The sequence below is a fragment of the Scardinius erythrophthalmus genome (assembly GCF_964197995.2).
Source record: "Scardinius erythrophthalmus genome assembly, chromosome: 10".
Lineage (NCBI taxonomy): Eukaryota > Metazoa > Chordata > Actinopteri > Cypriniformes > Leuciscidae > Scardinius > Scardinius erythrophthalmus.
The window spans coordinates 31850292-31870635 of NC_138230.1; the positions used below are offsets into that span (position 1 = coordinate 31850292).

Consider the following 20344-nt stretch of genomic DNA (forward strand, 5'->3'; position numbering starts at 1 on the left):
AATGGGTTTGCATTTTAGCACTTCTGATTCTGGTTCTAAATTCTGAGTGTTTCAACAAAGATGAGGTCATGCTAATGCAGTGCAAACAATACTGAGACTCCCAGTAGACACTTGAGGTAACAGGTTGTTTATTTTTTCAAAAACAAAGCAAACACTAAATGAAGAAAACAAGGCAAAGTATGCAGCTATGACTTCACTTGATGCAACAACCTCAATATGCCTGGAGATGAACGCTTATTTTGAGTAGTCTGAGAGTGCAGAGATGCTGGATCTTGAAAGCCAGGCTGGACAGACTGCATCAAACTCATAGCTTTAAGTGGTATTTTACCAGGTTGCGCCAAAGGTTTGGAACCAAGACTGGAAAGAGACATGTAACTTGACTGCTCTGGCTTAGGAAAGACCTGGAATCTAGACTGCCGGGACACAGACTGGTAACTGGCTTGTGATGATTGCAGACCACTGGGCTGGGACACAGACTGGTAGCGGGCTTCTGCTAACTGCAGGCCACTGGGCTGGTCCACAGACTGGTAACGGGATTGTGCTGACGGCAGGCCACTGAGCTGGGACACAGACTGGTAACGGGATTGTGCTGACGGGAGGCCACTGGGCTGGTCCAAAGACTGGTAACGGGATTGTGCTGACAGCAGGCCACTGAGCTGGGACACAGACTGGTAACGGGATTGTGCTGACTGCAGGCCACTGGGCTGGTCCACCGACTGGTAGCGGGCTTGTGCTGACTGCAGACTGCTGGGCAAGGACAGAGACTGGTATCTGGCTTGGCCTGATTGCAGACCGCTGGGCTGGTCCACGGACTGGTAACGGGCTTGTGCTGACTGCAGACTGCTGGGCTGGGACACAGGCTGGTAATGGGTTTGCACTGATGGCAGGCCACTGGGCTGGTCCACAGACTGGTAACGGGATTGTGCTGTCTGCACACTGCTAGGCTGGTCCACAGACTGGTAACGGGCTTGTGCTGACTGCAGGCTACTAGGCTGGGACACAGACTGGTAACGGGCTTGTGCTGACTGCAGGCCACTGGGCTGGTCCACCGACTGGTAACGGGCTTGTGCTGACTGCAGGCCACTGGGCTGGTCCACCGACTGGTAACGGGCTTGTGCTGACTGCAGGCCACTGGGCTGGTCCAATGACTGGTAACGGGCTTGTGCTGACTGCAGGCCACTGGGCTGGGACACAGACTGAGAGCTGGTTTGCGCTGAGAACAGGCCACTGGGCTGGGACACCGACGGGTAACGGGCTTGTGCTGACTGCAGGCCACTGGGCTGGTCCACCGACTGGTAACGGGCTTGTGCTGACTGCAGGCCACTGGGCTGGGACACAGACTGGTAACGGGCTTGTGCTGACTGCAGGCCACTGGGCTGGGACACAGACTGGTAACGGGATTGTGCGGACGACAGGCCACTGAGCTGGGACACAGACTGGTAGCGGGCTTGTGCTGACTGCAGACCGCCGGGTTGGTCCACAGACTGGTAACGGGCTTGTGCTGACTGCAGGTCACTGGGCTGGGACAAAGACTGAGAGCTGGTTTGCACTGACGGCAGACCACTGAGCTGGGACACAGACTGGTAACGGGCTTGTGCTGACTGCAGGCCACTGGGCTGGGACACAGACTGATAACGGGCTTGTGCTGACTGCAGGCCACTGGGCTGGGACACAGACTGGTAGCGGGCTTGTGCTGACTGCAGACTGCTGGGAAAGGACAGAGACTGGTATCTGGCTTGGCCTGATTGCAGACCGCTGGGCTGGGACACAAGCTGGTAACTGGATTGTGCTGACTGCAGGCCACTGGGCTGGGACACAGACTGGTAACGGGCTTGTGCTGACTCTAGGCCACTGAGCTGCGACACAGACTGAGAGCTGGTTTGCGCTGAGAACAGGCCACTGGGCTGGGACACCGACGGGTCACGGGCTTGTGCTAACTGCAGGCCACTGGGCTGGTCCACCGACTGGTAACGGGCTTGTGCTGACTGCAGGCCACTGAGCTGGGACACAGACTGAGAGCTGGTTTGCGCTGAGAACAGGCCACTGGGCTGGGACACCGACGGGTCACGGGCTTGTGCTGACTGCAGGCCACTGGGCTGGTCCACCGACTGGTAACGGGCTTGTGCTGACTGCAGGCCACTGGGCTGGGACACAGACTGGTAACGGGCTTGTGCTGACTGCAGGCCACTGGGCTGGTTCACCGACTGGTAACGGGCTTGTGCTGACTGCAGACTGCTGGGCAAGGACAGAGACTGGTATCTGGCTTGGCCTGATTGCAGACCGCTGGGTTGGTCCACAGACTGGTAACGGGCTTGTGTTGACTGCAGGTCACTGGGCTGGGACACAGACTGGTAACGGGTTTGCACTGACAGCGGGCCACTGGGCTGGTCCACAGACTGGTAACGGGCTTGTGCTGACTGCAGACTGCTGGGCAAGGACAGAGACTGGTATCTGGCTTGGCCTGATTGCAGACCGCTGGGTTGGTCCACAGACTGGTAACGGGCTTGTGTTGACTGCAGGTCACTGGGCTGGGACACAGACTGGTAACGGGCTTGTGCTAACTGCAGGCTACTGGGCCAGTTCACTGATTGGGAGCCAGTTTGTGTAGGTTTTTGGAAACCAAGCTGGGGCACAAACTGGTAGCTGACTTGTGCTGACGGCAGGCCAGACTGAGAGCTGGCTTGGGCTGGTTGTTGGATGCCAGACTGGTCCACAGACTGTAAGCTGGCTTGGGCTGACAGCAGGCTACCTGACAGTTCAACAGATTGGGATGGTTGTTGGATGCCAGACTGGTCCACAGACTGTGAGCTGGCTTGTGCAGGTTGTTGGATGCCAGACTGGTCCACAGACTGTGAGCTGGCTTGTGCAGGTTGTTGGATGCCAGACTGGTCCACAGACTGGGAGCTGGCTTGGGCTGACAGCATGCTACCTGATGGTTCCACAGACTGAGAGTTAGCTTGGGCTGGTTGTTGGATGCCAGACTGATCCACAGACTGTGAGCTGGCTTGGGATGGTTGTTGGATGCCAGACTGGTCCACAGACTGTGAGCTGGCTTGGGCTGACAGCAGGCTACCTGATGGTTCCACAGACTGAGAGCTGGCTTGGGCTGATTGCAGGCCACTAGACTGGGACACAGACTGGTAACGGGCTTGTGCTGACTGCAGACTGCTGGGCTGGGAGACAGACTGGTAGCGGGTTTGTGCTGACTGCAGACTGCTGGGTAAGGACAGAGACTGGTATCTGGCTTGGCCTGACTGCAGACTGCTGGGCCGGAACACAGACTGGTAGCGGGCTTGTGCTGACTGCAGGCCACTGGGCTGGTCCACAGACTGGTAACGGGATTGTGCTGACTGCAGGCCACTGGGCTGGGACACAGACTGGTAACGGGCTTGTGCTGACTGCAGGCCACTGGGCTGGTCCACCGACTGGTAACGGGCTTGTGCTGACTGCAGGCCACTGGGCTGGTCCACCGACTGGTAACGGGCTTGTGCTGACTGCAGGCCACTGGGCTGGGACACAGACTGGTAACGGGCTTGTGCTGACTGCAGGCCACTGGGCTGGGACACAGACTGGTAACGGGATTGTGCGGACGACAGGCCACTGAGCTGGGACACAGACTGGTAGCGGGCTTGTGCTGACTGCAGACCGCCGGGTTGGTCCACAGACTGGTAACGGGCTTGTGCTGACTGCAGGTCACTGGGCTGGGACAAAGACTGAGAGCTGGTTTGCACTGACGGCAGACCACTGAGCTGGGACACAGACTGAGACCTGGTTTGCGCTGACTGCAGGCCACTGGGCTGGTCCACAGACTGGTAACGGGCTTGTGCTGACTGCAGGCCACTGGGCTGGGACACAGACTGATAACGGGCTTGTGCTGACTGCAGGCCACTGGGCTGGGACACAGAATGGTAGCGGGCTTGTGCTGACTGCAGACTGCTGGGCAAGGACAGAGACTGGTATCTGGCTTGGCCTGATTGCAGACCGCTGGGCTGGGACACAAGCTGGTAACTGGATTGTGCTGACTGCAGGCCACTGGGCTGGGACACAGACTGGTAACGGGCTTGTGCTGACTGCAGGCCACTGGGCTGGTCCACCGACTGGTAACGGGCTTGTGCTGACTGCAGGCCACTGAGCTGGGACACAGACTGTAAGCTTGCTTGGGCTGACAGCAGGCTACCTGACAGTTCAACAGATTGGGATGGTTGTTGGATGCCAGACTGGTCCACAGACTGTGAGCTGGCTTGTGCAGGTTGTTGGATGCCAGACTGGTCCACAGACTGTGAGCTGGCTTGGGCTGACAGCAGGCTACCTGATGGTTCCACAGACTGAGAGTTAGCTTGGGCTGGTTGTTGGATGCCAGACTGATCCACAGACTGTGAGCTGGCTTGGGATGGTTGTTGGATGCCAGACTGGTCCACAGACTGTGAGCTGGCTTGGGATGGTTGTTGGATGCCAGACTGGTCCACAGACTGTGAGCTGGCTTGGGCTGACAGCAGGCTACCTGATGGTTCCACAGACTGAGAGCTGGCTTGGGCTGATTGCAGGCCACTAGACTGGGACACAGACTGGTAACGGGCTTGTGCTGACTGCAGACTGCTGGGCTGGGACACAGACTGGTAGCGGGTTTGTGCTGACTGCAGACTGCTGGGTAAGGACAGAGACTGGTATCTGGCTTGGCCTGACTGCAGACTGCTGGGCCGGAACACAGACTGGTAGCGGGCTTGTGCTGACTGCAGGCCACTGGGCTGGTCCACAGACTGGTAACGGGATTGTGCTGACTGCAGGCCACTGAGCTGGGACACAGACTGAGAGCTGGTTTGCGCTGACTGCAGTCCACTGGGCTGGTAACGGGCTTGTGCTGCTTGCAGACCGCTGGGCCAGAACACAGACTGGTAGCGGGCTTGTGCTGACTGCAGGCCACCGGACTGCACCACAGACTGGTAGCGTGCCTGTCCTGGATGTAGGTCACTAGGCCAGACCACAGACTGGTATCTATCTTGTGCTAACTGCAGGCCACTGGGCCAGTTCCCTGATTGGGAGCCAGTTTGTGTAGGTTTTTGGAAACCAAGCTGGGGTACAAACTGGTAGCTGGCTTGTGCTGACGGCAGGGCAGACTGAGAGCTGGCTTGGGCTGGTTGTTGGATGCCAGACTGGTCCACAGACTGTAAACTGGCTTGGGCTGACAGCAGGCTACCTGACAGTTCAACAGATTGGGATGGTTGTTGGATGCCAGACTGGTCCACAGACTGGGAGCTGGCTTGGGCTGACAGCAGGCTACCTGATGGTTCCACAGACTGAGAGCTAGCTTGGGATGGTAGTTGGATGCCAGACTGGTCCACAGACTGTGAGCTGGCTTGTGGAGGTTGTTGGATGCCAGACTGGTCCACAGACTCTGAGCTGACTTGGGATGGTTGTTGGATGCCAGACTGGTCCACAGACTCTGAGCTGGCTTGGGCTGACAGCAGACTACCTGATGGTTCCACAGACTCTGAGCTGGCTTGGGATGGTTGTTGGATGCCAGACTGGTCCACAGACTGAGAGCTGGCTTGGGCTGATTGCAGGCCACTGGACTGGTCAACAGATTCCGAGACAGCTTGTTCAGAGTTCTGGCTGCTGGCTTGAGATGATTGTTGGAGACTGGGCCGGGCCACAAGTTGGTATCTTGCCTGTGCTAACTGCACACCACTAGGCTGAACTGTGGAACCATAGTGTGACTGCACTAGTTGCTGGCCACTCAGTAATGGCACAAGTCCATATCCAAAGCTTGCTTGCCCTAACTGATAGCTGGGTTGTGAGGACTCATTTCTCTGCTGCAAAGGCTTGACCAAAAAGGTAGAACTTGAAATCTGGACTGGCTTGTTACCGGAAAATAACTTGGAAACAACTTGATGTCTATTTCTCTGAGGCTTGACAATGGGCTGCACTGCAGACTGGTAGCTGACTTCCACTATTTGGCCACTGGACTGGGAGCTGTTCTGCACTATTTGCTGGCTACTAGACACCACAGACTCATTACTAGACTGTACTACAGTTTCATAGTTGAGCTGTGTTGGCTCAGGTAGAGACTCAATGTGCATATTTGTACCCATTGCAGTGGTCACAGAACCAGAAACAAGACTGCCACTACCAGCTGAAGATATCAGAGATCCTTGAAGTTGACTACTAGCATCAGAGTCAGAACCAGGCTTATATACAGTAGTCACTGGTCCAAAACCAGAAGAGCCATTTTGAGGACTATAGCTTATACTGCTATACACACCCTTAACTTGTGCAGCACTGTAAGTGTTACTCCTTGATCTCTGAGGACTGATAGGCATTGATACATCAGCGCCATACCAGCTGTAGGAACTTCGTGGCTTCACATCCTGCATGGGGAAACTAGCCTCATTGTATACAGGATAACCACTCCTGACAAAGCCACCAACTAGAAGAAAATAGAAAAGGGAAAAGAAAGAATCAAACAGACATGCTAGCAAACATGAATTATAGAACTTGCCTGGATAAACCTTACCACTTCCAAACTGGTCACAGACACAAAGACTGAGAAGTGCCAGAGAAAAACTGTAGATGAAATTTTTTAAAAAATATATATATATATTAGATGAGTGGCACTAGTTAAATGCCAAATACTACAATTATCATCATACCTTAAGAGTCGGCTAGTGGTACCCTCCATGGCCAAACAAAAAAACAACTACCACTTCAACAACACCAGTAAAAATTCATAAAAAACATACTTGACCTCCAACACATATTAGTGTTGACTGAAGGGACTCTTTATATTGCCAGCAACTGGCATTTACCAATAGTTTCCTGACAATCAGTTGTCATGGGAACATGTAATACTCAATTATTAGGTTCAGGTGTTACAACTCTTATCATGACAGCTGCCATTTCATTAAAGATAGTTGCTTGTTTATACTATGATAACTGGACAAAAAGACAGCACACAAATGACTTTTTGGGGATTAATTAAAATACTTTATTTTTTATTCAGTGAGAATACATTTAAGCATTTAAGGAAGCAGTAGTATGATCATTGTTCAAAAGTCTTAGCATTGATTTGGTCAAGCAGCCGTATATATTTTTAGATTAAAATCTATTTCATTCAATGATAACAGATGTTATGTTTTTTTTCTTGCAAATTTGTACTTATGGCATTATGTTGTGTTAACCAGTCAACAGATTTGTTTGAAGTATCTTTAGGAGTTGCTAAAATCATTATTATCTGCACTTCTCAAATGTGAAAATACAAATATGTCTTTGTCTTTATTGAAACTGTTTGAAAACTAGAGCACACTGGTAATCTTTAAAATTTAAAAAATATTACTCAGACTCAGAGGTCATTAGAGGACAAAAATGTCCCTGTCAAATACTGTCATAATGCTAGGCTTTGGAGTACAGACTTAAGGCCTGTTCACACCAAGCACGATAACGATAAAGATAACTATATATGCGTCCACACAAGCGACAGATAACGATCTTTTTATTCTAAGCAGGCGCGCGCCCGGATGATCCAGATCCATTTTAAATGCGTGAAACCTTTAAATTAGAATGGATTCTGATTGTCTGTCAGTGTTTTATCGTTCGACAGATGGAAAAAAATCGTTCTGAAAGTGATCCCAACAATATTGTATAGCTTCAGAGTCATTAACCCTTCCTGGGCTGACATTTCATCCAACTCATACAGGTTTGAAACAACTTGGGGGTAAGTGATGACAGCATTATAATTTCTGGGTGACCTTTACATGCTATAGAGTGAAAGCATGAAATATTTTTGTAGACCAAACCATGGAAATGGGTTTGCATTTTAGCACTTCTGATTCTGGTTCTAAATTCTGAGTGTTTCAACAAAGATGAGGTCATGCTAATGCAGTGCAAACAATACTGAGACTCCCAGTAGACACTTGAGGTAACAGGTTGTTTATTTTTTCAAAAACAAAGCAAACACTAAATGAAGAAAACAAGGCAAAGTATGCAGCTATGACTTCACTTGATGCAACAACCTCAATATGCCTGGAGATGAACGCTTATTTTGAGTAGTCTGAGAGTGCAGAGATGCTGGATCTTGAAAGCCAGGCTGGACAGACTGCATCAAACTCATAGCTTTAAGTGGTATTTTACCAGGTTGCGCCAAAGGTTTGGAACCAAGACTGGAAAGAGACATGTAACTTGACTGCTCTGGCTTAGGAAAGACCTGGAATCTAGACTGCCGGGACACAGACTGGTAACTGGCTTGTGATGATTGCAGACCACTGGGCTGGGACACAGACTGGTAACGGGATTGTGCTGACGGCAGGCCACTGAGCTGGGACACAGACTGGTAACGGGATTGTGCTGACGGCAGGCCACTGAGCTGGGACACAGACTGGTAACGGGATTGTGCTGACGGGAGGCCACTGGGCTGGTCCACAGACTGGTAACGGGATTGTGCTGACTGCAGACTGCTGGGCTGGGACACAGGCTGGTAACGGGTTTGCACTGACGGCAGGCCACTGGGCTGGGACACAGACTGGTAATGGGTTTGCACTGATGGCAGGCCACTGGGCTGGTCCACAGACTGGTAACGGGATTGTGCTGTCTGCACATTGCTAGGCTGGTCCACAGACTGGTAACGGGCTTGTGCTGACTGCAGGCTACTAGGCTGGGACACAGACTGGTAACGGGCTTGTGCTGACTGCAGGCCACTGGGCTGGTCCACCGACTGGTAACGGGCTTGTGCTGACTGCAGGCCACTGGGCTGGTCCACCGACGGGTAACGGGCTTGTGCTGACTGCAGGCCACTGGGCTGGTCCACCGACTGGTAACGGGCTTGTGCTGACTGCAGGCCACTGGGCTGGGACACAGACTGGTAACGGGATTGTGCGGACGACAGGCCACTGAGCTGGGACACAGACTGGTAGCGGGCTTGTGCTGACTGCAGACCGCCGGGTTGGTCCACAGACTGGTAACGGGCTTGTGCTGACTGCAGGTCACTGGGCTGGGACAAAGACTGAGAGCTGGTTTGCACTGACGGCAGACCACTGAGCTGGGACACAGACTGAGACCTGGTTTGCGCTGACTGCAGGCCACTGGGCTGGTCCACAGACTGGTAACGGGCTTGTGCTGACTGCAGGCCACTGGGCTGGGACACAGACTGATAACGGGCTTGTGCTGACTGCAGGCCACTGGGCTGGGACACAGACTGGTAGCGGGTTTGTGCTGACTGCAGACTGCTGGGCAAGGACAGAGACTGGTATCTGGCTTGGCCTGATTGCAGACCGCTGGGCTGGGACACAAGCTGGTAACTGGATTGTGCTGACTGCAGGCCACTGGGCTGGGACACAGACTGGTAACGGGCTTGTGCTGACTGCAGGCCACTGGGCTGGTCCACCGACTGGTAACGGGCTTGTGCTGACTGCAGGCCACTGAGCTGGGACACAGACTGAGAGCTGGTTTGCGCTGAGAACAGGCCACTGGGCTGGGACACCGACGGGTCACGGGCTTGTGCTAACTGCAGGCCACTGGGCTGGTCCACCGACTGGTAACGGGCTTGTGCTGACTGCAGGCCACTGGGCTGGTTCACCGACTGGTAACGGGCTTGTGCTGACTGCAGACTGCTGGGCAAGGACAGAGACTGGTATCTGGCTTGGCCTGATTGCAGACCGCTGGGTTGGTCCACCGACTGGTAACGGGCTTGTGTTGACTGCAGGTCACTGGGCTGGGACACCGACGGGTCACGGGCTTGTGCTGACTGCAGGCCACTGGGCTGGTCCACCGACTGGTAACGGGCTTGTGCTGACTGCAGGCCACTGGGCTGGGACACAGACTGGTAACGGGCTTGTGCTGACTGCAGGCCACTGGGCTGGTTCACCGACTGGTAACGGGCTTGTGCTGACTGCAGACTGCTGGGCAAGGACAGAGACTGGTATCTGGCTTGGCCTGATTGCAGACCGCTGGGTTGGTCCACAGACTGGTAACGGGCTTGTGCTGACTGCAGGCCACTGGGCTGGTCCACCGACTGGTAACGGGCTTGTGCTGACTGCAGGCCACTGGGCTGGTCCACCGACGGGTAACGGGCTTGTGCTGACTGCAGGCCACTGGGCTGGTCCACCGACTGGTAACGGGCTTGTGCTGACTGCAGGCCACTGGGCTGGGACACAGACTGGTAACGGGATTGTGCGGACGACAGGCCACTGAGCTGGGACACAGACTGGTAGCGGGCTTGTGCTGACTGCAGACCGCCGGGTTGGTCCACAGACTGGTAACGGGCTTGTGCTGACTGCAGGTCACTGGGCTGGGACAAAGACTGAGAGCTGGTTTGCACTGACGGCAGACCACTGAGCTGGGACACAGACTGGTAACGGGCTTGTGCTGACTGCAGGCCACTGGGCTGGGACACAGACTGATAACGGGCTTGTGCTGACTGCAGGCCACTGGGCTGGGACACAGACTGGTAGCGGGCTTGTGCTGACTGCAGACTGCTGGGAAAGGACAGAGACTGGTATCTGGCTTGGCCTGATTGCAGACCGCTGGGCTGGGACACAAGCTGGTAACTGGATTGTGCTGACTGCAGGCCACTGGGCTGGGACACAGACTGGTAACGGGCTTGTGCTGACTCTAGGCCACTGAGCTGCGACACAGACTGAGAGCTGGTTTGCGCTGAGAACAGGCCACTGGGCTGGGACACCGACGGGTCACGGGCTTGTGCTAACTGCAGGCCACTGGGCTGGTCCACCGACTGGTAACGGGCTTGTGCTGACTGCAGGCCACTGAGCTGGGACACAGACTGAGAGCTGGTTTGCGCTGAGAACAGGCCACTGGGCTGGGACACCGACGGGTCACGGGCTTGTGCTGACTGCAGGCCACTGGGCTGGTCCACCGACTGGTAACGGGCTTGTGCTGACTGCAGGCCACTGGGCTGGGACACAGACTGGTAACGGGCTTGTGCTGACTGCAGGCCACTGGGCTGGTTCACCGACTGGTAACGGGCTTGTGCTGACTGCAGACTGCTGGGCAAGGACAGAGACTGGTATCTGGCTTGGCCTGATTGCAGACCGCTGGGTTGGTCCACAGACTGGTAACGGGCTTGTGTTGACTGCAGGTCACTGGGCTGGGACACAGACTGGTAACGGGTTTGCACTGACAGCGGGCCACTGGGCTGGTCCACAGACTGGTAACGGGCTTGTGCTGACTGCAGACTGCTGGGCAAGGACAGAGACTGGTATCTGGCTTGGCCTGATTGCAGACCGCTGGGTTGGTCCACAGACTGGTAACGGGCTTGTGTTGACTGCAGGTCACTGGGCTGGGACACAGACTGGTAACGGGCTTGTGCTAACTGCAGGCTACTGGGCCAGTTCACTGATTGGGAGCCAGTTTGTGTAGGTTTTTGGAAACCAAGCTGGGGCACAAACTGGTAGCTGACTTGTGCTGACGGCAGGCCAGACTGAGAGCTGGCTTGGGCTGGTTGTTGGATGCCAGACTGGTCCACAGACTGTAAGCTGGCTTGGGCTGACAGCAGGCTACCTGACAGTTCAACAGATTGGGATGGTTGTTGGATGCCAGACTGGTCCACAGACTGTGAGCTGGCTTGTGCAGGTTGTTGGATGCCAGACTGGTCCACAGACTGTGAGCTGGCTTGTGCAGGTTGTTGGATGCCAGACTGGTCCACAGACTGTGAGCTGGCTTGGGCTGACAGCATGCTACCTGATGGTTCCACAGACTGAGAGTTAGCTTGGGCTGGTTGTTGGATGCCAGACTGATCCACAGACTGTGAGCTGGCTTGGGATGGTTGTTGGATGCCAGACTGGTCCACAGACTGTGAGCTGGCTTGGGCTGACAGCAGGCTACCTGATGGTTCCACAGACTGAGAGCTGGCTTGGGCTGATTGCAGGCCACTAGACTGGGACACAGACTGGTAACGGGCTTGTGCTGACTGCAGACTGCTGGGCTGGGAGACAGACTGGTAGCGGGTTTGTGCTGACTGCAGACTGCTGGGTAAGGACAGAGACTGGTATCTGGCTTGGCCTGACTGCAGACTGCTGGGCCGGAACACAGACTGGTAGCGGGCTTGTGCTGACTGCAGGCCACTGGGCTGGTCCACAGACTGGTAACGGGATTGTGCTGACTGCAGGCCACTGGGCTGGGACACAGACTGGTAACGGGCTTGTGCTGACTGCAGGCCACTGGGCTGGTCCACCGACTGGTAACGGGCTTGTGCTGACTGCAGGCCACTGGGCTGGTCCACCGACTGGTAACGGGCTTGTGCTGACTGCAGGCCACTGGGCTGGGACACAGACTGGTAACGGGCTTGTGCTGACTGCAGGCCACTGGGCTGGGACACAGACTGGTAACGGGATTGTGCGGACGACAGGCCACTGAGCTGGGACACAGACTGGTAGCGGGCTTGTGCTGACTGCAGACCGCCGGGTTGGTCCACAGACTGGTAACGGGCTTGTGCTGACTGCAGGTCACTGGGCTGGGACAAAGACTGAGAGCTGGTTTGCACTGACGGCAGACCACTGAGCTGGGACACAGACTGAGACCTGGTTTGCGCTGACTGCAGGCCACTGGGCTGGTCCACAGACTGGTAACGGGCTTGTGCTGACTGCAGGCCACTGGGCTGGGACACAGACTGATAACGGGCTTGTGCTGACTGCAGGCCACTGGGCTGGGACACAGAATGGTAGCGGGCTTGTGCTGACTGCAGACTGCTGGGCAAGGACAGAGACTGGTATCTGGCTTGGCCTGATTGCAGACCGCTGGGCTGGGACACAAGCTGGTAACTGGATTGTGCTGACTGCAGGCCACTGGGCTGGGACACAGACTGGTAACGGGCTTGTGCTGACTGCAGGCCACTGGGCTGGTCCACCGACTGGTAACGGGCTTGTGCTGACTGCAGGCCACTGAGCTGGGACACAGACTGAGAGCTGGTTTGCGCTGAGAACAGGCCACTGGGCTGGGACACCGACGGGTCACGGGCTTGTGCTAACTGCAGGCCACTGGGCTGGTCCACCGACTGGTAACGGGCTTGTGCTGACTGCAGGCCACTGAGCTGGTCCACAGACTGTAAGCTTGCTTGGGCTGACAGCAGGCTACCTGACAGTTCAACAGATTGGGATGGTTGTTGGATGCCAGACTGGTCCACAGACTGTGAGCTGGCTTGTGCAGGTTGTTGGATGCCAGACTGGTCCACAGACTGTGAGCTGGCTTGGGCTGACAGCAGGCTACCTGATGGTTCCACAGACTGAGAGTTAGCTTGGGCTGGTTGTTGGATGCCAGACTGATCCACAGACTGTGAGCTGGCTTGGGATGGTTGTTGGATGCCAGACTGGTCCACAGACTGTGAGCTGGCTTGGGATGGTTGTTGGATGCCAGACTGGTCCACAGACTGTGAGCTGGCTTGGGCTGACAGCAGGCTACCTGATGGTTCCACAGACTGAGAGCTGGCTTGGGCTGATTGCAGGCCACTAGACTGGGACACAGACTGGTAACGGGCTTGTGCTGACTGCAGACTGCTGGGCTGGGACACAGACTGGTAGCGGGTTTGTGCTGACTGCAGACTGCTGGGTAAGGACAGAGACTGGTATCTGGCTTGGCCTGACTGCAGACTGCTGGGCCGGAACACAGACTGGTAGCGGGCTTGTGCTGACTGCAGGCCACTGGGCTGGTCCACAGACTGGTAACGGGATTGTGCTGACTGCAGGCCACTGAGCTGGGACACAGACTGAGAGCTGGTTTGCGCTGACTGCAGTCCACTGGGCTGGTAACGGGCTTGTGCTGCTTGCAGACCGCTGGGCCAGAACACAGACTGGTAGCGGGCTTGTGCTGACTGCAGGCCACCGGACTGCACCACAGACTGGTAGCGTGCCTGTCCTGGATGTAGGTCACTAGGCCAGACCACAGACTGGTATCTATCTTGTGCTAACTGCAGGCCACTGGGCCAGTTCCCTGATTGGGAGCCAGTTTGTGTAGGTTTTTGGAAACCAAGCTGGGGTACAAACTGGTAGCTGGCTTGTGCTGACGGCAGGGCAGACTGAGAGCTGGCTTGGGCTGGTTGTTGGATGCCAGACTGGTCCACAGACTGTAAACTGGCTTGGGCTGACAGCAGGCTACCTGACAGTTCAACAGATTGGGATGGTTGTTGGATGCCAGACTGGTCCACAGACTGGGAGCTGGCTTGGGCTGACAGCAGGCTACCTGATGGTTCCACAGACTGAGAGCTAGCTTGGGATGGTAGTTGGATGCCAGACTGGTCCACAGACTGTGAGCTGGCTTGTGGAGGTTGTTGGATGCCAGACTGGTCCACAGACTCTGAGCTGACTTGGGATGGTTGTTGGATGCCAGACTGGTCCACAGACTCTGAGCTGGCTTGGGCTGACAGCAGACTACCTGATGGTTCCACAGACTCTGAGCTGGCTTGGGATGGTTGTTGGATGCCAGACTGGTCCACAGACTGAGAGCTGGCTTGGGCTGATTGCAGGCCACTGGACTGGTCAACAGATTCCGAGACAGCTTGTTCAGAGTTCTGGCTGCTGGCTTGAGATGATTGTTGGAGACTGGGCCGGGCCACAAGTTGGTATCTTGCCTGTGCTAACTGCACACCACTAGGCTGAACTGTGGAACCATAGTGTGACTGCACTAGTTGCTGGCCACTCAGTAATGGCACAAGTCCATATCCAAAGCTTGCTTGCCCTAACTGATAGCTGGGTTGTGAGGACTCATTTCTCTGCTGCAAAGGCTTGACCAAAAAGGTAGAACTTGAAATCTGGACTGGCTTGTTACCGGAAAATAACTTGGAAACAACTTGATGTCTATTTCTCTGAGGCTTGACAATGGGCTGCACTGCAGACTGGTAGCTGACTTCCACTATTTGGCCACTGGACTGGGAGCTGTTCTGCACTATTTGCTGGCTACTAGACACCACAGACTCATTACTAGACTGTACTACAGTTTCATAGTTGAGCTGTGTTGGCTCAGGTAGAGACTCAATGTGCATATTTGTACCCATTGCAGTGGTCACAGAACCAGAAACAAGACTGCCACTACCAGCTGAAGATATCAGAGATCCTTGAAGTTGTAAGGACCACCCATTGGCCCAACGACGGAATCCAACGGCCTGGCGAAGGTTTAAAGCGTGTATGTCTTTTCAGCGCTCCAGTGAAGTTTACTTAATCTATTGGAACTTAGTTTTAGTATTACTTTAGCTCTACGTTTGATCTGACTCCAATTTCAAATGATAATCAAATTTAGATCGTATTTCTGATTAGAAATTAATCATAAACATCGATTATGAATTAATTTAGATCTTTGATTATCCTGATTATCCCATACTTTCAGTTATTAATACGTTATGGACCCGAATGCCGCACAGAGATCACGTCGGCCAATTCGTGTTTCTCACGGACACAAACTTGTTAATTCTGATTTGAGTCAGAGGATGTAGGGTTTGCTAATATACCCCTAAAGTCAGTCGCCTACTGCTTACGGACTAGAGAGTGTAGTTTATTTTAGCCATTTCCATACAACTTGCTAAACCAGTGATAGACAGAAATCAACAGGTCTCCAAGATGACGTGCCTACTGCTCCGTTCATTCATGTGCCTGTAGTTTGACCTACCTTAACTAAGTTTGCGGTAGCACCAGCCTCCTTAAATATATTAAAATAATGATTTCAGAATACTTCAGAATAAATCAAGATGTAACATTTATTTGTCAGGTAAAAATGTATTATGCCAATTACAGAAGTAATTTATTAAAAGCCAATTCAAATATACATTTACTCAAAGATGAATCTAAAAGTAAGCAATGTTCTCCTGACAAAGACACACAGTAATGTGTCAGGATTTTCCAACAGGAAAATACTGCCATGCATTACTGTGTGGGGGATGATCCCGGTAAAAGATTCCCAATGATTGCTCTGTCCCCTCACCTTAAATACCAGACCAGAACAAAAGGGGTTAAACAAATGTTGTTTAGAGTTGGTTGGGCCAATCCATGTACCCCAGGGGGGTAGCACCTGGTTTCTTGAGATATCGTAAAGAGATATCAGCCAGAGAGGAGATACAGGATTCTCCTAAGTTCTTCAATCTTTTTCATTAAACCAATGACTGCAATGAAATTAAGACCATTTTACCAATCGCACTGTGCCCTTTAAAATGACACCAAACATGAAAAGGAAAAACAACATATTCACAAGATACATCATATGTGATATATAGACATTCTTAATGAACTTTCAGTGCCTTGAGGAGGGAGAGGGGGGATGAGTTGAAGTCAAACAGGGGAACAATGAGATAAGTTTGGGCAGTACAAGGTTCTGTGCTCTGCCTTTGTTGTCCGCTGTCCAGGGTGCATTTTATGGCGTTATTGCAGGGTGAGTTTTGTTTTAACAGGAAAATCAGTTCTTACAGACGGCCCCTGGCCCCTTGGGACAGATTTAGATCAGGCCTAAGGGGACATTTTTTGGACATTTTCCTGTTTCCACATTTTTAGTGTTCACAGACCTGACCACTGTAGTTTGCAGTGTTAGTCGATTGGTGCAGGAATCCAGTCGTCACCTGAAATAACAACATTACGACAGGTTGAACATTAAAATGAAAGCATGGCAGAATGTGTGGATTCTGCAGCAGCCGGACTGGGTGTCACATGACCCTCTTGGCCGGGTTTGCTTCCACCTGCACTTGGCTGCGTTGGTATTCAGTCTGTAGAATGATCTCGTTGTATCAAGTCTGTTTGCGTTGGTCAGCATGATCAGAAAGTGTCATTGGAAAGTGTCATTATAACGCTTTGCGGAAACATCTTTGTCCTCCCTAGGATGTTTTAACTGACCATTTGAGAAGTCCTCGGTCACCTTCAAGCAGAAGGTTTCATTTGCCGGGTAGATCAGAACTCCATTGTTGAAGGAATCATTTCACTGATGACGCTCCACTGCGTGTAAGACACCTGAACAACTTTTGAATGACCATGCAATAATTGAACACTGATGTATTTGTGGTTATTGTAAGATGAGGAAAAGTTATTGGATAAACACAAGAACACAAGATAACAAAACATGATGTACTCAAAAATATGAAACCCAAAAGTCAAAGGTGCGAGTGGTAAATATGGTCTCTTCTTCAAAATCATATATTTAATGAACAGGTGTAATTTGATCACCAAATTCTTCACTACCGCAGTGATCTGGTAGTGGGATTTAGACTTGGTCTGGATGAATCAAGGACGGGTAGCAGAAAGTCACCATAACTAGTATATTTACTAGTTGTATGCATAATTAGAGTAATTAGAGTATATCACATAATTAAACATGGAAATACACAATTTCATAATTGTAAAATTGTCTACATTAGTTGTTATAAGTGCAAATCATCAATGAAACTTAATGTTTTAATCGATTCAATTAGAGAATGAAATGTATAGAAACAGAGATTTAAATTTCTGGTTTAACTTTTGTAATCATCCTCTGTGCATTTGATTTACAGGCTAGGTCACACTCAATAGTGCAGGTCTGAATTGTTCAGTTGACAAATAGAAATGCCTGCATTTTAAATTTAGCTGTTTAGATCATTGTCATTAGTCATTTGTTGGAAACTAGGGGGCCCTCCTGGTTTGCAACAACGCTAACGACTGGACATAAAAAATATTTTGTCCAAAGACCAGTTGCATTAATTAATAGGTCTCAATAAGATTTTTTATGTGGATTTAAATCAATTGATGTGTGACCACAGCCATGCATGTCCTATGCACAGCACAGTATTTACATACAGGAAGTTGACAAGACTGTAATGCTGAAAAGAAATTATTAAAATAATTTTCCTTGTCCTATATGTATGAAGGTAAATGATGTATTGCATGATGTGAATAATTTTGGCCTGGTTAGTCTTATGATCTATGCCAGGTAGAGATGTTCTAAGATTGCCATAGTGATGGTGTGTATTGTGTATGTTTGTGTACAGGAGATGGGTGGTGTTTTATCCTACCATAATTTGTGTTGCATAATTTAGTTCCAGTGCTACACCGGGAGGCCACATACAGGAGCTGCTTCTGTAGTGTTATGAGGTGTGAGCGGCCCCTTGGAAGTTTCTCCACCCCCATCTCCTAATGTAAAGTTGTGTGTCCTGCTTAAGGCAGGCAGAACCAGACCCTTGTGGAATCTGGTTCTAAAGAAAGTCATTTGTCAGCCTGTAGGGAAATAGACCTAGAGAGGAAAACACAGTTTAATCTTGAGCCTTTATACAAATTGCATTTAAGATAGATGGTCTATCTCAATATTTATTTGATGGCTTTAGCCAGACAGTTGTTACTGATGGCTTTGATCTGTTAAGATTTTACGCCATTAGAAGAAAATTTGTTTTTGTTTACAAAGACATGTATCATTCTCATGATCATGTGTTTGCAAAGAAAAGGTCAATTAAACAGTGATAATAGTCAGATCTGACTGCTATTGCATCTAAACTCAAACAGTCTGCTGTGTTGTGAGCATTAGGACCCTCAGGTCTGCTAGGGAAATCTCTTTACATGATGTTGTTTATTTACACTAGCCAGATCTGTGTTTAGAGCAATTAGATCACCAGGGGTGGTGCTGTGCTTGTTTGTTTTAGCCTTTGGAATTTATGGTGCCATTCAACTCTTGACCATTTGGATCTCTGTGGTCCATAAAGACTGTAGATTTTCTGCCTGATATTTAAATTCACACAACTGTTCTTACATGTACAGTAAAATACCTTTCCTGATCAGATCCCATGTGAGATGAAGCTCCTAGAGAGGAGTTTAACACTTGCACCACTTTGTTTGTGGTTTTGTTGCAAGAGAAAATTTAAATTTGTACCTCCCCTTGTTACTGGGTTAAAGATCTATTAGATCAAAATGAAATCATCCTGTGGATTTGGATGGACATTTAAGACATGGTAATCAGGTTGATCATTTTAGTTGGTATATACTGGGCATTGTAATTTCTCTCATTAAAGATTTTTGCACAAATAGAAGGTAAAGAAGTTCTTTCTGATTCATTCTTCCTTTCAGTTTCCTTTCTTACCAATACTTTCTCTAACCATTTATTATCTCATTCCTCCCAACACTAGTAGTGTTCCTCCTTCTTGTTCCCTACATACACGTACCATCTTTCTACATTCTGATTCTTTTAATTCTCATTAAACATTCTTTTTTCTTCTAACCCAATGCTGAATCATCACGAGATTAAAGCCATTCTTGGCCATTACAATATAAGATATATTACAATCTGGTCATAATATAAATTATATTTTATAAAATTGTATAAATCAAACCAATTTTATTTTCTGGTCTCGGGGGTTTCTACTGAGTAATTTGTCCAAACTGACTTGTTATCTTCTCACTGATCTTTTAGAAGGTGATTGGCCCTGCAGCTCCAGCTGTGCTGGCATTAGCATTGTGTACACAGCAACACCCAAACTGGAAACCAGTTACAGCTGCTTCGATGCTGTGAACATTCAATGGACTGCAGGCATTGAGAAACATGGGTCAAATCATTGCTCAATTTAAAGATTTTTGTGACTACAATTTAGAATTGGACACAATTATCTTATTTTAGGCTGAGATGTTATCAGTTGCATTCTTTTAAGAATCTTATTTAAATATGAAAGAAAGGTTGGACAAACAGGTCTCATGGAGGGCGCCAAGATTGTTTTATGGCTTGTTGCTTTTATCAGTCTCTTTTGAGACCTCGAAAGCATACAATAATGCAGTGATTGCAAAGTCTGGTATAAAACCAAATTAAAGCTATGTTTTATAAGACTGAGCCTTAAATGGTGTTGTTTAAACCATATACGGGACATCAGTCATGAACTTTTTGACACTATTAAAAGATTTTCAAAGAACCATGATTACTTTGATGTAATTCATATAGGTCTTTGTCTAAATTATCTCATAAGATAAGGACAAGCTGTGCATGTCCTCTGACACTATCAGGCCTGGTTACAAGCCTCTAGTAACACAATAATTGTCATTATATGCATCAGTTTTAAAATTTAGCGTATTTTTCCAAATTTCAGCCTAGGACTCCTGCATAGCAGCTGTTCTCTAGGACTGGAATCATTTTCCCAGATAATTTCTTTTGAAATATTCTAATTGCATTGCACTGTTTTGTCCAACTTTACACTTCACACACAAAGGATTCAAGTGAGACAATTTTACTTGTTATCTTTTAGCTCATCAAATCACAAGATTTTTTCACAAGTTAGCGTGACCATTTTCTTATTTCCAGTGTTGCAATGTTGTTGCAACAAAGCAAATAATTAAATGTAACAACATTATTTACCTCAGAATTTAAGTTTTTAGTTTTCAACCCTCTGTTGAGTACCAGAATAAAATTTGGATGATGTTATTCCAAT

At 50.4% G+C, this 20344-nt stretch overlaps 1 protein-coding gene across 8 annotated transcripts; it reads right to left on the reverse strand.

The window, feature by feature from the left end:
- Positions 1-111: 111 nt before the first annotated feature.
- LOC308696873 (uncharacterized protein) lies at positions 112-6790 on the reverse strand. 8 transcript variants are annotated; one of them, XM_081375798.1, is made up of 5 exons: positions 6648-6790; positions 6512-6561; positions 2525-6424; positions 1939-2139; positions 112-1843 (listed from the first exon to the last, which is right to left on the reverse strand). In XM_081375798.1, exons 1-5 carry the CDS (start codon positions 6674-6676, stop codon positions 186-188), a joined length of 5838 nt encoding a protein of 1945 aa, XP_081231924.1. In that variant the 5' UTR covers positions 6677-6790; the 3' UTR covers positions 112-185. The 8 variants fall into 8 exon arrangements, with proteins under 8 accessions (XP_081231924.1, XP_081231920.1, XP_081231921.1 ...); XM_081375794.1 differs by having other exon boundaries at positions 112-524; positions 570-1831; positions 1925-6424; XM_081375795.1 differs by having other exon boundaries at positions 112-764; positions 810-1179; positions 1229-6424.
- Positions 6791-20344: the final 13554 nt, after the last annotated feature.